This window comes from Cheilinus undulatus, linkage group 21 (genome assembly GCF_018320785.1).
Source record: "Cheilinus undulatus linkage group 21, ASM1832078v1, whole genome shotgun sequence".
NCBI classification, from domain to species: domain Eukaryota; kingdom Metazoa; phylum Chordata; class Actinopteri; order Labriformes; family Labridae; genus Cheilinus; species Cheilinus undulatus.
In genome coordinates, this window is record NC_054885.1 from 30,784,749 (window position 1) to 30,799,351 (window position 14,603).

General features: G+C 37.7%; 1 protein-coding gene across 3 annotated transcripts in view; it reads left to right on the forward strand.

The window, feature by feature from the left end:
• Positions 1–14,603, forward strand: part of usp36 (ubiquitin specific peptidase 36) — a 29,317-nt gene that overhangs the window by 2,678 nt on the left and 12,036 nt on the right. For all 3 annotated transcript variants that reach the window (XM_041817408.1, XM_041817410.1, XM_041817409.1), the window contains exons 2-10: positions 3,971–4,236; positions 4,365–4,586; positions 7,276–7,386; positions 10,739–10,841; positions 10,948–11,015; positions 13,011–13,081; positions 13,215–13,297; positions 13,462–13,573; positions 13,681–13,821. In XM_041817408.1, coding sequence (XP_041673342.1) covers positions 3,984–4,236; positions 4,365–4,586; positions 7,276–7,386; positions 10,739–10,841; positions 10,948–11,015; positions 13,011–13,081; positions 13,215–13,297; positions 13,462–13,573; positions 13,681–13,821 — 1,164 coding nt within the window. In that variant the 5' untranslated portion in view covers positions 3,971–3,983. The remainder of the gene's footprint in view (positions 1–3,970; positions 4,237–4,364; positions 4,587–7,275; positions 7,387–10,738; positions 10,842–10,947; positions 11,016–13,010; positions 13,082–13,214; positions 13,298–13,461; positions 13,574–13,680; positions 13,822–14,603) is intronic.

The window sequence follows — 14,603 nt, forward strand, 5'->3', positions numbered from 1 at the left end:
CTGAACTACATTTGACTACCAGTATCAGCTAAGATAAATTTGTAAATATAGGATACCGACAAAAAAATCCAGTGATGTGCTTCCCTATTGAAAATAAAAAGGAAAATAATATGTTTTGTTTTTCAGCAAATGTACCTGACACATATTCAGATTTGCACATATAAACTTTGTAATGAAAATTATTCATGAACATCCACATACAGTGTTGGCTTTAAAGGACCAGAATCTCATTTAAATTCTCTATAGTCAACTTTGCCAAATTGTAAGTATTTTATCAAACCTTTTTTAATACTGTCTCATTTCAGAAGTGAAGAGGAAAGCAGTTTTTGGCTTATGTTTGGATTATAAATGCACCAGACCTCTGGAGTTGAGAAAATGTAGACAGTTTTGAAGTGGTCTTACTTCAACACTATAATATTAAACGCCTACTGACAAATACTGTCTTGATGTCTTTTAGCAACATAGTATAGTGCAGTTATTGGCTGATGTTTGGCATGTGATTGCATTTTTAGATTTATCCCTTTGAATTATTGAACAATACTGAGAAATCTAGTGATCTATTGCATGTTTGTCAAAGGATTGCATCAAGGTTAGCAGCAGAAAGCTACGTACAGTATTAGTATAGGGCTTAAAGGACCTATGATAAGCATGCATACTGTGTTACAAAAAATGGAACTACTCCTTTAATGACAAGATTTTACTGGTGTTTAGTGGCCTTGACATAAAATAAAGTTTCTGAGTGCCTTGTACAGAATGATAATCAGCTCTCATCCATGTGTTGTGGTCAGTGTATGAACATCACTGCCTACTCCTCTGCTTGCATCACTGCAGTTTGTTGTGTCCCTGCAGGCTGCTGTGTCTCTCTTACTTGTATCAGTATCAGCAGCACGTGAAGGTCAGTGTGCCCTTGTGCATACAATGCATGTTCAGCCCTCCTTCTCTCTTCATGACGTCACTGCCCACTCTGATGAGCAGGACTCTCGTGGCACTACATGCCTTTGGTGGTGTTAGTTTGGCGCTGTGACATCGACATAATGTAATGCTCTCACTTTTACAAGTGTGGCACTTTGGCTTTATCCAGAGAGAACAGAGGATATGTGAGAATGAATGATTGGTTTATTCACTGCTCAGTTTGCATTTGAGCCTTTTGTGGGAAGGAAACACACCAGAAATCATTCATTCTGCTTACTCTGACAGTCAGTATGTGGAAATGTTATCTACACTAAAATGGTCCTTTTAGTGCACTCAGCAACACTGTACTTAAAGAGACAGCAGACAGACTGTGCAAGGGATGTTTGTCTTTTCAAACATTGTCTATCCGTCATTTTTTTCTTAATTTCTTTCATAGAAATGATAGTTCAATCTGGGAAAAGAAAGCACCACAGATGTACTAGAGAAACGTGCTTGTGAAAGAAAACAATAAAAGCATTGATGTAGGCAAAATAAATAAGAACTTGACCCGATGGTTAGCAGCAGCTGTTAACACCTCATACGCTCTACATGCCCGTCCTCTCCTGTCTAATACACCCCCACCGCCCACCATCCACCCCCACCCTGTTACCAACGTCTAATGTCTTGCATAACTGCGAGGACAGCTGCCAAGACCCAGCTGGCTCCTGAGATGCACTCAGTACTTCTATCTTTGCTAGAGCCACACATGTAGCCCGGAGATGTACCTACTGAAGCTCAAGCAGCTTTTATTGAGCACTAAAGTAATTATTTCTGTGAGAAGTTAGACGTTTATATGGTCAAATGGAAATTAATGTTTAGCCCCATGCAGCTCAGGGGACAATGCCTGCCATGGTTGGGTTCAGAACCAAGCCACAGTGACCGAGTTTTAAAGAAAATGTAAATGCACTATAGATGTTCAACATTGTGTTTTGCGTATCGCACTGGTTCTAATGCCAGTGCTTGAATATTGGTAGATATTAAGTATGCCTCCATTACCGTAATGTTTAAAAATATTTACACCTTATTATTACCATCACAACCTTTTTTTGATGCAATATAGTGGTGTCTTTTTCCCTAAGGAAGATGGGACTAAGACTATTTGAAACTAAAATGTTACTGTTAGACTGTTGGATGTTCAAAATCTGAGATATTTCTCCACTGTGCAAGTGAAGTATTTTCATCGGTATACTTTAGATCAACTATGGCACTGATATGTCATTAAAAATGAGTGTTTAACACTGATATTTAATTTTACAATTTAGCTAATCAAATTAGTTCAGAGAAAATAAAAAAAAACTATACAGGTTTAAAATGGCTATAATGTGACTAAATCTCAAAGGCATTTAAATCTGAAGACTAAAGGCTCATTTATTCTCTACATCTGAAATGCGTACAGATACGGTTGGAGCATTCTGTGCATACTGTGCATTCATTTTGCCCGTTTTTTATCCTTTCTCAAAGCTTATGGAAACAGACTTAACATTGTGATATCAATTGTAGTTCTTAACTAGTCGGGTATCAGGTCCCACACTCACCTTCTTTAAAGTAATTGCAACCAATATTTCAAAAATGTCCAAACACTAATAGTTACGGAAATAATTTTGTGGCCCCAAAAAGAGCAAAACATTAAGATTCTCAAAAAAAAAAAAAAGAAGTTTTAAAAGCACATCGTTATAGAAGGAAATGCATGCATACATTCAATTTTTACCCCATTTATCCAAGATAGCATGGCAATTTGGTAGTTTCACAAGTAATTTCATTGATATTTTGTTAAAACCAGCTTTTTATCCAAGGAAATGAAGATAAGACCATATGAATATAGACTAATACTTACATACTCGTCATCATGGGAAACCTAAAAATATGTTAAAATTTGCTGTATGCTCACTGAGGGCTTCCATACAAATACCTTTTGCAACATTTTCTTTTCTTGGCACACATTTCGCAACCTGCTGGAAAGAGCCTCACTGCCCACGATTGTGCTCTGACCCCCCAGTTAAGAACCACTGTCTTAGATGGAAGAAGGCTTAAACAGTCATCCTGCATTAGGATTCCCATTGCATTCTGCAAGCTCCACAATAGGCTGAAATTTAGCCTACATAGTTTCTTTGTCCAGATTGCAATGTGCACATACACACTTGCACATCCTTGGTGTGCGATGTTTGTCACATGACTTGAAACAAGTGCTGCACGATAATCTAATCCTAATAGTAATCTTGATGTCAGGCTGTGCAATCACAAAAACACATAAAAGGCTGGAGTTATTTTTGTGTTTAGCAGTACTTGAAATGTTTAGCAGAATGCCTGTAGAGAGCCCTTTAATTCAGCTGTAGTGCCACTATTGCAATTTGTTGAAGTATTCCTATTTTCAAAAGAGGATGAACTTTCATTTTTGGACAATATCAAGTTATTTTGAAAGCACTGCTCTTTTTAATGCTACTTAATATTTGTGTTTTAAGTTGAGAAATATACACTTCAGAACTATTTATATTCTCTGCATTTTTTCTTAATAACATAGCAAGTACACTCATGAAACCATTTATGTATTCTATCACAATTGCAATATTGTATAATCACAATCACAACTGCACATTATTACCATATCCTGCAGAATTACTAAGTGCTGGGAAGTTGAGTGAGTTTCAGTTCAAATTATGATTTAATATCTCATGATCTTTAAACAGGATTATGGAGTTCAAACGATAACTGTGCCACATGCCATAATGCAGCCATCTTGTCATGTGCGGTAAACAGAGCGTATACATCATCTCTTTAAAAGCATGGCAAGCACCTGCTGTGTTGTGCTCAATGGCTAAATATTTTTGGAGAACAGTGAATTATACTCATTTTACTCGTCAACGACAGCGTGAGCGTCCATGTGTCCACATTTTTTTTCCTCCTAACATTTTTTCTGAATTTGATCATCTGAATGGTAAGCTTTGATGATTACTGGTATCAACATTAAGGTACAATGGCTGGATGATTATTTTAATAACTCTCTGTTCAACTGTCTCTACAGTGATGTTCCAACGATGCCGATAGTCGATAAACTCAAGGAGGCGCTAAAACCTGGCCGAAAGGACACGGGTGATGAAGGCGACCTCAACAAACTCTTGGCTTCTTCTGCCAAGAAGGTCCTTTTGCAGAAGATAGAGTTTGAGCCTGCCAGTAAAGGTTTCTCCTATCAATTGGACAGCCTGAAGAACAAGTATGTGATCCTCAACCCCAGAAATGAGGGCGCTACAGGCCAGAAGGCAGCAGAGCCTGCCCAGATAAAGCGGCAAGGTAAGCTCTGAAACTGAACTGAGAACAAACGCAAACAAATGTTCGATATTTGATATCAGTAGCACTTGCCTAAAACTCTTAAGTGCTACGTGAATTACTGACACAAACCGACTGCACTCTTCATCCAGTCTCAGAGAATGTGATCGGGAGCCAAAGTGATGGGATCCCGGCCCCCCAGAAGATGCTGTTTCCAGGGAACAAGCTCACCCTTAAATGGGAGCGCGTGTACAGGGTGGGAGCCGGTCTCCACAACCTTGGGAACACCTGCTTCCTTAACTCCACAGTCCAGTGTCTCACCTACACACCGCCACTTGCCAACTACTTACTCTCCAAGGAGCACAGCCGTGCCTGTGAGTATTTGAATAGTGCTCTTAAATGCTGCCAGACCTGCAGCATTTACGCTCTCATTCACTTTACCTAACACAGTGCACACCCACATGGTTTGAAGTTAGTGGAAATTGCTCAGACCCTGCTACTGTAAGACCTTTGTACTCACACACATGAGGCTGACTGTCATGGAGAATGCAAATCGAAGTAGCTGACGAAGAAAACCGCTCCTTCAGTAGACCACTTAGCTTTCACTTACGAATTCAGAAAGACAGAATTGACTGAAAGACTGCTGCTTCTCTGTACTTTAATCCAAGCTTTGTAAGCAAAGCTGCTGGTGTTAAGAATTTTTGTCATGCTGGTATAATGAAGGTTTTGAGATGTGGTGTTTCCCTCAGAGTGATGCTGTATGTGGGCAGTGGATATGAAGTGGGAAAGAGGGGGTTGTACCCTGTGTCTGTTTTGAATTGTGCTTTATTCACACCCACATAAGCTTGTATCCCACTTCTCTTAGACACAATCGCTCCTCCGTTCCCGCCTCATTCGTAGGTGTATGTTTTGTGAGCAGTGAACAGTGTCTGTAGGTTGTCATTCATTCAGGACGTGGTTAGGGATGTACGATTAATGTGCTTTTTGAACCAATACCTGTAACTAGGGCTGAACGATTTGGGAAAATAATCAAAGTGCGATCCCCCCCCCCCCAATATTGAGATTGCAATTTAATATGCAATTATTTTTAGGTTCCTCATCTTATGTATTTTTCAACAAACATACGTATAAATCATTCTATATTGTAACTTAATAATACCTAATTGGGATGTGGCTCATATAGAAAATTTGAAATTGATTTCTATACTGAAGAGATAATAGATTTTTTTTATGTTATTCTCATTTTGATTAAGAAAATCATATGCACAAACAGGAAAAGAAGGATTTTAGTTAACTATTCTGAAAAAAAGACACTTGTATGCATAATGTGTAGAGCATGAAATCTCTGCAAAAAAGTGTATCAAATTGCGGTTTTGACACATTTAAGGTTAAAAAAAAAAATTTTCACTGTCTGCGATTTTAAAATCGCAGCAGGCCATATTGTGATTTAATCTAATCCAGCCCTACCTGTAACTGACAGTGTCCTACTCCTGATGGCTTATAGTGATGCAATGACAGTAATTTACCTCAAGTTAAATATTTTTGCTCCTGGCATTAGAAGTTTCAGTTGAGTCATGAAATGTTTTCCTTCATTTTGTGCATTTATGAGCAGGATGTACCTTTGGACTTCTCTCTCTCCCTCTGTTTTTTTCTCTCTTGAATAACTGTTATTAAAAAATGGACATAAATATGCCAGGGCAACCTGTCCAGCTACTGTTTGTATGGGAAACTTTAGATCCTGTGATCTGACACAGCCTAATGGTATGTTTCTACCAAGTGATCTGGAGTATCCCAAAGGAAATAATATCAAATTTCCAGAAAAAATGAATTGTTCAAACATATCAGAGAAGCTGGCTGAAATATCCACAATCAGGGGTGAGTATCGAGATCCAGTACCTACATGGTACTGGTACCAACACATCCGATACTGACTTGACCAAATTACAACACAGGTATCGATACCTCATTTCAATACCCTGCCACCCAAACAAAGGGCAAGAAATATGTCATGGAATTTGTGCGATTTATGTGTTAAAGTTAAACTGGTTTCCTTTTCTTATGCCATGTTCGACTGGCATCTTGTAAAAATATTTCTGCAAATCAGTTACGATACTAAGACAGCTTTTATTCTTCTGCTGACTTTGAAGAATGAATTAAGGCATCTTTTTAGCACTGTATAAAAAATATTTATTTACTACCGGCATCAGAAAAAGCCCAAAGGATACCCAGCCTTATTCACAGTCTGCATATGAAAGCTACATAGGGATGGAAATTAAAAAGATTTTTCTGCTATCATTATCAATTCTGCTTATCGATTCAATTCTTTATTGATTCTCTTATTGATTCCTTTCTGTAAATTTTCTTTTTTGAAAAAGTAGACTATATAGGTTTTTACTGTCAACTCAACTTAAATTTTATTGGGTCTCTTTCTCTCTGAGCACTGAACAGGATGTATGCCACCTTCAGTGAGAGTCAATGACAAGCACACTTCAATTATTGGCTATAATTAAAAATTTAAAAATGTTAAACATCAAGTGTTTGGAAGGAGAATATGGAAATACGAACAAGATCAGGGTTTACCATCCCAGACCGTATCATACTGTAACAAACCAAACTGAACTGCTTTGTGGAAACTCACCTTGATAGTTTCATACATGCTACAAAACTACCAACCTACCTACGTAGCAATCTACTCCACTATATATTACCTGGATTTTTAAATCAGCTGTCAGTGTTTTTGATTTTTCTTCTGCCAAAAGCACGTTTAAAGGCAATGTAGTGTCCTTGAAACAGGGACAGCTCACAAAATACTTTAGATATTTGAGTATGAAGTGTTTCATGAGAAAAGGTTCAGTAACAAGAACCCTTCAAAATAAAAGAAGTAAAATATTTGTTCTGTCAGTCAAACCACAAAGATGCAAAGCTTTCTGAATATTTGTTCTGACTGCCCCTTGTGTTTTTGCATTGTGTTCAATCTGGATATTTAACATTTTATGGTCATTTTAAAAACGTGTATTTTCTTGTGTTCCATTCAATCAAGTGTTATTGTTGTGTCTGTTTCAGGTCACCAGTCAGGCTTCTGTATGATCTGTGTAATGCAGAATCACATCATCCAAGCCTTTGCCAACACGGGCAACGCCATCAAGCCCGTCTCCTTCATCAGAGACCTGAAAAGTAAGACCATCAGCTTCCTTTAGTCCTGTGTTATTGTCTCTAAGTAGTGTGTGCTGGCTGGCTTCAATGTGGGCTGTGTCAGAAACCACAGACACCTGATGTTTGGATGAATACTGCCCCAGGCATGGTGACGTAACACCGGCCACATGAGTCCCACGTGAGGACAGGCAGTAACTGCAGTCTGAAAGTGGAGCGGACAGACTGCAGGGTGTGAATGAAAACCATGTAGGGAGTAGATACCAAGTGTGAGCTACACCTTGACAAGCTGAGGTACTGTGCTGTAAGCTCACAGTACCCCCCCCCCCCCCCCTTTTTTTTTTCTAGTCCCCTCCCCTACCTGAGTGCTGCTTCCTTATGTGCTGCTGCAATCATGTCTCCACCTCCTGCACCTCTTTTTCTGCCTCTCCCTCCCCCCTCCTTCCCTGATGCCCTCTCTGTCTCCTTGTGACTGCGGGCTGAGAGGAAAAGCTTTAGTACAAAAATGTACAGTCCATTCCCCCACTTTCTTCCAACCCAGGACTTAGATGTACTTTTTTCTTATGTTTATTGAGCTGGTAGCAGGTAAAAATCAGCCACCACAGCTAGAACAATGCAAATGCAAACTGCAAAAATGAGCCATCTGTGCTTTTTGCTCAGCACAAATCATCCTGCTAAAATCTAAGAAGCTTGCTAAGACTGATCCTGAAATGACCCCAGGATCTCACTCGGGTCCCACAATCCCAATAAAAACACAACCGCCCCGTCATGTGCCCACAGATTTCATATCTTCAATATGTTTTCTTGCTCGTCTCTGAGAAGAAATGCCCTGCACAGGTCGTAAAAGCATGGTGTCTTATTCCATTTTCCCACTCAGTGGTGACTCATTGCTGTACAGGGATGCTGTGCCGGGAATGTGGTGGTGATTACCACAATGCAATTAACCAGCTCTTACTTTCTCCATTTGGAAAATAACAGTAGAGGCAAAGAGCTTCATGATGGATGAGTATGCTGAAGTCACTGAGTGACTGTAAGCTTTATATTAAGTCATTGTCCAATTGTATATCTGCAGTATGTTATGATTAAAACTTTCAATAAACCAGCTTTATAGATTATAACTGGGTAATAAACATTCATTAAAGGTCTTCACTAACATTACACCCTGCTGTTCTACAATGTTATGTTTTTTAAATACTTTCTCTAACCTGTAATCAGACTTTTTGATAGGCAGGAATGAAAGCACCTCTAGCATGGTATAGTAAAAGGCAGCATCAAGCTAATTGATGAGGAAGTCTGGGAGCAATTTCAAAAATCAGAACTCTCAATTAGTGACCTTTTTCAAGCCTAAAGGACTTGGATATTCTTCTCACAATTCCCCTAGGTATGTGCTACTTCAGCCTCTCCTAAAGACGTCAGCCTTCAGATACTGTCTAATTAAACAATCTGAAGACAGTGCTCAAGATCATCAGCGCAGGGAGTAGAGTTCTCTGTGGCTATGATGGAGTCCCATCAGTTTTATTTGTATTTTAACTGTGGCCTGCATCACTCTGATAAAAACATAGGTGAAGGGGTGACATTAGGCTATTTTTATCTCATAGGATTGCCTTTTGTGGCATTCCAATGTGTTTGCTACAATTTTATGTCCTCTGTAATACACTGCTTTGTCATGACATTTTAGCAGCTGCTCTCTTAATCCGATGAATTTGTCTGTCAGAAACCTTCATTATGCCTTTATCTGCATGAACCCGTCTGTGCTCTGAATCAGTCACAAATTTCTTCACAGTACGATGATCATGATTAATTTTTCATGAAATATCTAATGTTTTCATTCCTTCTCCAAGGCATTATTTGACGCTTTTTTGGCAGCAGAGAGATCTTTTTTCTCTCCCCTATTTCTTGAAACCTGTGACCTGCTTAATAATGTAGAACAGTGCATTTTGAGGTTTTTATTTTTTCAAAAATAATGGTTATCATTATGAAGTTTGTTCAAAAACATTTGAATTATGCTCTAACGCCTAATGACTTGAAAAATATTCCGACTGTCATTTGCATTAATATGTAGGAAAATAAGAGAAAAATGTCATTTGCTTAGTAATGTGGAAAGCGGTGTATGATGTTTCCTTAAAATGCTTCATTTTGGCAGCAAACATTAGCGCATGTTTTCCTGTCAGGTCATCATGTTTGTATGTTAAAGCCACTTGAATCACGCCTGCTAAGAAACATACAGTAGAGTTATAACCAGTGACGTGTCTGAGTTTGTCAAGAGAGGTTTAATCTCTGCAGCTAGAGAAAAAAAATCAGTGTATTAAAACCAGACACAATAGACGCAATAGAATACAGCAACTACAGAGCTTGAAAAAAATATGTTTTTATTGTAAAGTTTAAAAACAACTTCCTTATAATTAATATTATCTATATAACCTGAATGCTGGGAGAATTCACAGCCCACCTAACCTGGCACGCCAGTTGGATTTGTTTCAAGATGGATTCACCAGTGAGAAACACGGAAACGGGCATATCCATCTGCTTTGCAAAGTTACAGCCCACCCAGACTAATGGAAATAAATGATGGAAATTAATGCAACTCAACTACAGTGAGCTATTTCTTATCAGCTGCAACAGTAAAGTGATAATTGACAAATTAGTACATCAAAATCTGAATTAAGGAATATTCTAAGTATTTTGACTGGGGCAAAAATAGCTGAACATTTTTTCTCAAAACCTAAATGTATATGTTTTACTTTGTAGTTTTAGCTGAAGTACACAATTTGTTAAAAAATTTACTTTAAGGCTGCGGTGAGGCATTCATTAAAAAAATAAAAATAAACAGCCACCTTACAGTATCAAACTCATTTTTTTTTCCCCTCACATTCTAATCTCAAAATTTTCTAAGAAAGCATAATTTAACCATGTTGCTAATGAAAAGGATTTAAGATTGAAGATGCGATAGGGCCTTAAAAAACTCGAAGAGGACCTTGTAAAAAAAAAACAAAACAAAACAAAAAAAACAGGCCTTAAAGTATTAAATTTGATGTCAGATTTTATGCATAAATCCTTATTTAATGTATATGTTTTATGTCCAGATGTTTCTATGTTCTGATATGATGTGGGGCTGGTTGTAATTTCCTAATAAGGATTACTGTTTGAATTTTTTTGGGCTGATGATTTTAATAATAAGTTTGCAGGCCATGAAGTTGAAATATTTGTCTTTTCTTCAGCATCATAATTGTGGATTTTCAGAAAATATCTGGTTGTGTGTGTAAATTTATGGCTAAAATAAACCATTTTAATTTGTCAGTGAGCACATTTTAATAAAGAACAGAGGGTTGGCAGTATTAATAAGCGCACAGCTTACATAATCTTTTGTCTCTTGCAGAAATTGCCCGGCACTTTCGCTTTGGAAGCCAGGAGGACGCCCATGAATTCTTGCGGTACACCATCGATGCCATGCAGAAAGCCTGTCTAAATGGCTACCCTAAGTAAGGCTTCACTATTGTTGTTTATTATTGTTTTGGGTGTGATATCTTTGCATCATACTTGTTTATGGTTTATATTTGATTATCTTTTTCCCTCTCTTGTTTGAAGGCTGGACAGACAGACCCAGGCGACAACGCTGGTTCATCAGATCTTTGGAGGTTACCTCAGGTCAAGAGGTATTGACTTTTTCAGAGGCAAAAATGTGGAGAAGATGTCTTTGAGGGCTGTGCACTTAGGAATTATTGCCTCATCTGTGGCTCTTGTTATTGCTTTATCAATCCATTATGTAGCAGAGGAGATTGATGTCAGTGTCAGCAAAACATACTAGTATTAAAAGTTTGAAAAGCTTGCCATAGAATAAAACCCTATACACTGTGCTAGTGTTGTGAAAAATATTTGCACCCTTCCTGATTTCTTATTTTGTGCACATTTGTCATCATCAAACAACTTTAAATTTGGAGAAAGATGACATTAGTAAATACAAAATGCAGTTTTTAAATAATCATCTTCTCTATTAAGGCTCTATGTTAATAAGTAATCATCCTCATAACCTAATGACTGGTTGTGCTGCCCTTGGTGGCAACAACTGCAAGTTTTGTGATAACTTGCACTGTTTTTCATATCACTGTGGATGAATTTTGGCCCACTCTTATTTGCAAAATAGTTTTAATTCATCCACATTTTAGGGTTTTTGAGCATGAATAGCCTGTGTAAGGCCATGCCACAGCAACTCAAACTTAAATAAGTCTGGACTTGGACTAGGCCACTCCAAAACCTTAACTTTGTTTTAAGTCATTCAGAGGTAGACTTGCTGGTGCGTTTTGGATCACTGTTATGCAATAACCCAAGTGTGCTTTAGCTTGAGGTCATAAACTGATGGCCAAACATTCTCCTTTAGGATTTTCTGGTAAAGAGCAGAATTCATGGTTCCATCAATTTTTCGTTCCATCAAGTCGTCTTGGTTCTGAAGCAGCAAAGCAGCCCTAGACCATCACACCACTGTTGGTTCTTCTTTTTGAATGGTAGTTTTACGTCGGATGTAAGGGGACGCATACCTACCAAAAAGTTCAACTTTTGTCTCATCAGTCCAGAGAATATTTTCCCAAACATCTTCTCCCATGGCTGCCATTTTTGCCCAGTCTCCTTCTCATTGTTGAATCATGAGCACTGATTCTAACTTGAGTCAAGTGAGGTCTGCAGGTCTTTAGATGTTGTTCTGTGTTCTTTTGTGACCTCTTGGATGAGTTGTCTGTGCGCTCTTGGAGTAGTTCTGGTAGGCCGACTAATCCTGGGAAGATTCAGGGGTGTTCCAAGTTTTCTTCATTTGTGGTTAATGGCTCTCAACTGGGGTCCCTGGAGTCCAAAAGCCTTAAAAATGGTTTTGTAACCCCTTCCAGACAGATAGATGTCAATGACTTTGTTACTCATCTGTATTTGAATTCCTTTAGATCGATGTGTTGCTTTTGAGATCTTTTAGCCTACTTCACTTTGTTAGACAGGTTCTATTTTAGGGATTTCTTGATTCAATGGCTCTGGCAGTAATCCCGCCTGCGTGTGACTAGTGAAGTTAAACCCAGCTTCTCAAAAAGTGTGTTTAAGCACAGTTGATTGATGATTTAACAAGGGGGGGCAATTACTTTTTCCACATAGGATCAGGTACGTTTGGCTTTCCTTTAATAAATGAAATCATAATTTGAAAACTGCATTTTGTATTTAGGGTTATCTTTGTCTAATATTAAAATGTGTTTGATGATCTGTAACATTTAAGTGTGGAAAATCTGTGGGAAAAAAAACAAAAAAATGTGAAGGGGACAAATATGTTCTCACAGCACTCTATGTGCATTCTGTGCATGTATATGTCTTTTCATCCAATAATGATTTACAAATTATAAACCTTATGCTTTTTAAATTACTTTTAGAAGTTATTTGTGCCTGTACCTCTTAAAAACTACCTTTTTTAATAGTTCAACTATCTGGGGTAAATGTCTTTGCATAACTTCAAATCTGTTATATTTCTTCTATAGAAATTAACAAAAAAAACTCAATTAAAAAAAACATTCAAAAAACATAAATTTTGATTAGTTATCAAATTTAATATTAAACAGGACATGAACAGATTGTATTTTATCAGAACTGTCTTCAAGTAAAATTTGATGTCTTCTGTCTTTCAGTGAAATGCTCTATTTGTAAAAGTGTGTCAGATACATATGACCCTTACCTGGACATCGCTGTGGAAATTAGGGTACGTAAAGCATAGCTGCAATTTATCCTTTGTTGCCATGGAAATAATGATAACGTAAATCTTAATATGTATATATTTGTATATTTTAAATCTGCTCCAGTGTTGCTAAGTACTTCTGCTCTTTTTCTTTCAGCAAGCAGCAAACATCGTCCGAGCCTTGGAACTGTTTGTAAAACCAGATGTACTGAGTGGAGAGAATGCCTACATGTGTGCCAAGTGAGTGCCATTCATTTAATCTGACAACATCCTGCAATTTTCAGTGATTCGGCAGGGCACTGCAATAGATCTTTTTTAAATTTTCCTTTCACTCCAGTTACATGACACGTTATCTGCATCTTCTCACTGACCTATCATGACTCTTTGTTTTTTTTCTGCTCCAGGTGCAAAAAGAAAGTGCCGGCCACCAAGCGCTTCACAGTCCATCGAACATCTAATGTACTGACGCTTTCACTGAAGAGGTTTGCCAACTTCAGTGGAGGAAAGATAACAAAGGTAAACAAAGACGTCTAGCTCTGCTGACTTTGTAAAAGAGCTGTTTCTGGTTTTCAGTGATCTAATTTTTCTTTGTTTTTTTTTGTTTTTTGTTTTTTTTTAATCAGGATGTTGGCTATCCAGAATTCCTGAACATCCGCCCGTACATGTCTCAGAGCTCAGGAGATCCTGTTATGTATGGCCTCTATGCCGTCCTTGTGCACTCTGGCTACAGCTGTCACGCTGGCCACTACTACTGCTATGTCAAGGTAGGATGAGATTGGTAATGGCCATCTTAGTTAGATAACATGAAAATGTCTTTTCCACAAATTTAAGTAAAATTTAAGTCGGCTTAGGTCTTTCAAAGGTCTTAAAGTCTTACATTTGATTGTTAAGTGTGTTTGAAAATTACGATTATTTACCATCAAATTGTTATGTTATTTCAGTGCATTATGGCCCTTCTGATTTTAAACAAGAATTTTAAAAAGCTGCTTATAAAAATATCTGGTATTGTTGTCATATGTGTTTAATGAAATGCAGTCACCAGCTACTGATGCTGTGTTGAAAGGGTTGCCTTATTCCAGTGTGGGACTGAGCCATAGTTTGAATATTTTATTTATATTATATTCTACTGTATGGCTTAAATTTACTGATACATGATTTTGGATTTTTGCTGATATCCAAAATGACAATATTTCAAAATTTAATTATAGCCTACACCGATATACTGATGTTCAAATGTACCTCAGGCCTAAAACTCCAGTCCTTGAACACACTATTTAAAGTTTTAAGATGAAATCAACAACGTTCAGTTCTTGAAATGCACTTAAAAGTGCAAGGAGCGATGATAAATAAGGAAAAATACTGATGCTGACATAGTTCTGTTGGTCCTGCGTAAATCTCCACTACCTTATTTGTTAGAGCAGATATTTATAGATTTTTCTGTTTCTGCTGATACTGATAATTCACTTCTTAAGCTAATATCTACCAATATCATGCGGATAACACTGTGCATCCCTTCTAAAATTACATGATTTCAAGCTGTTCTGAG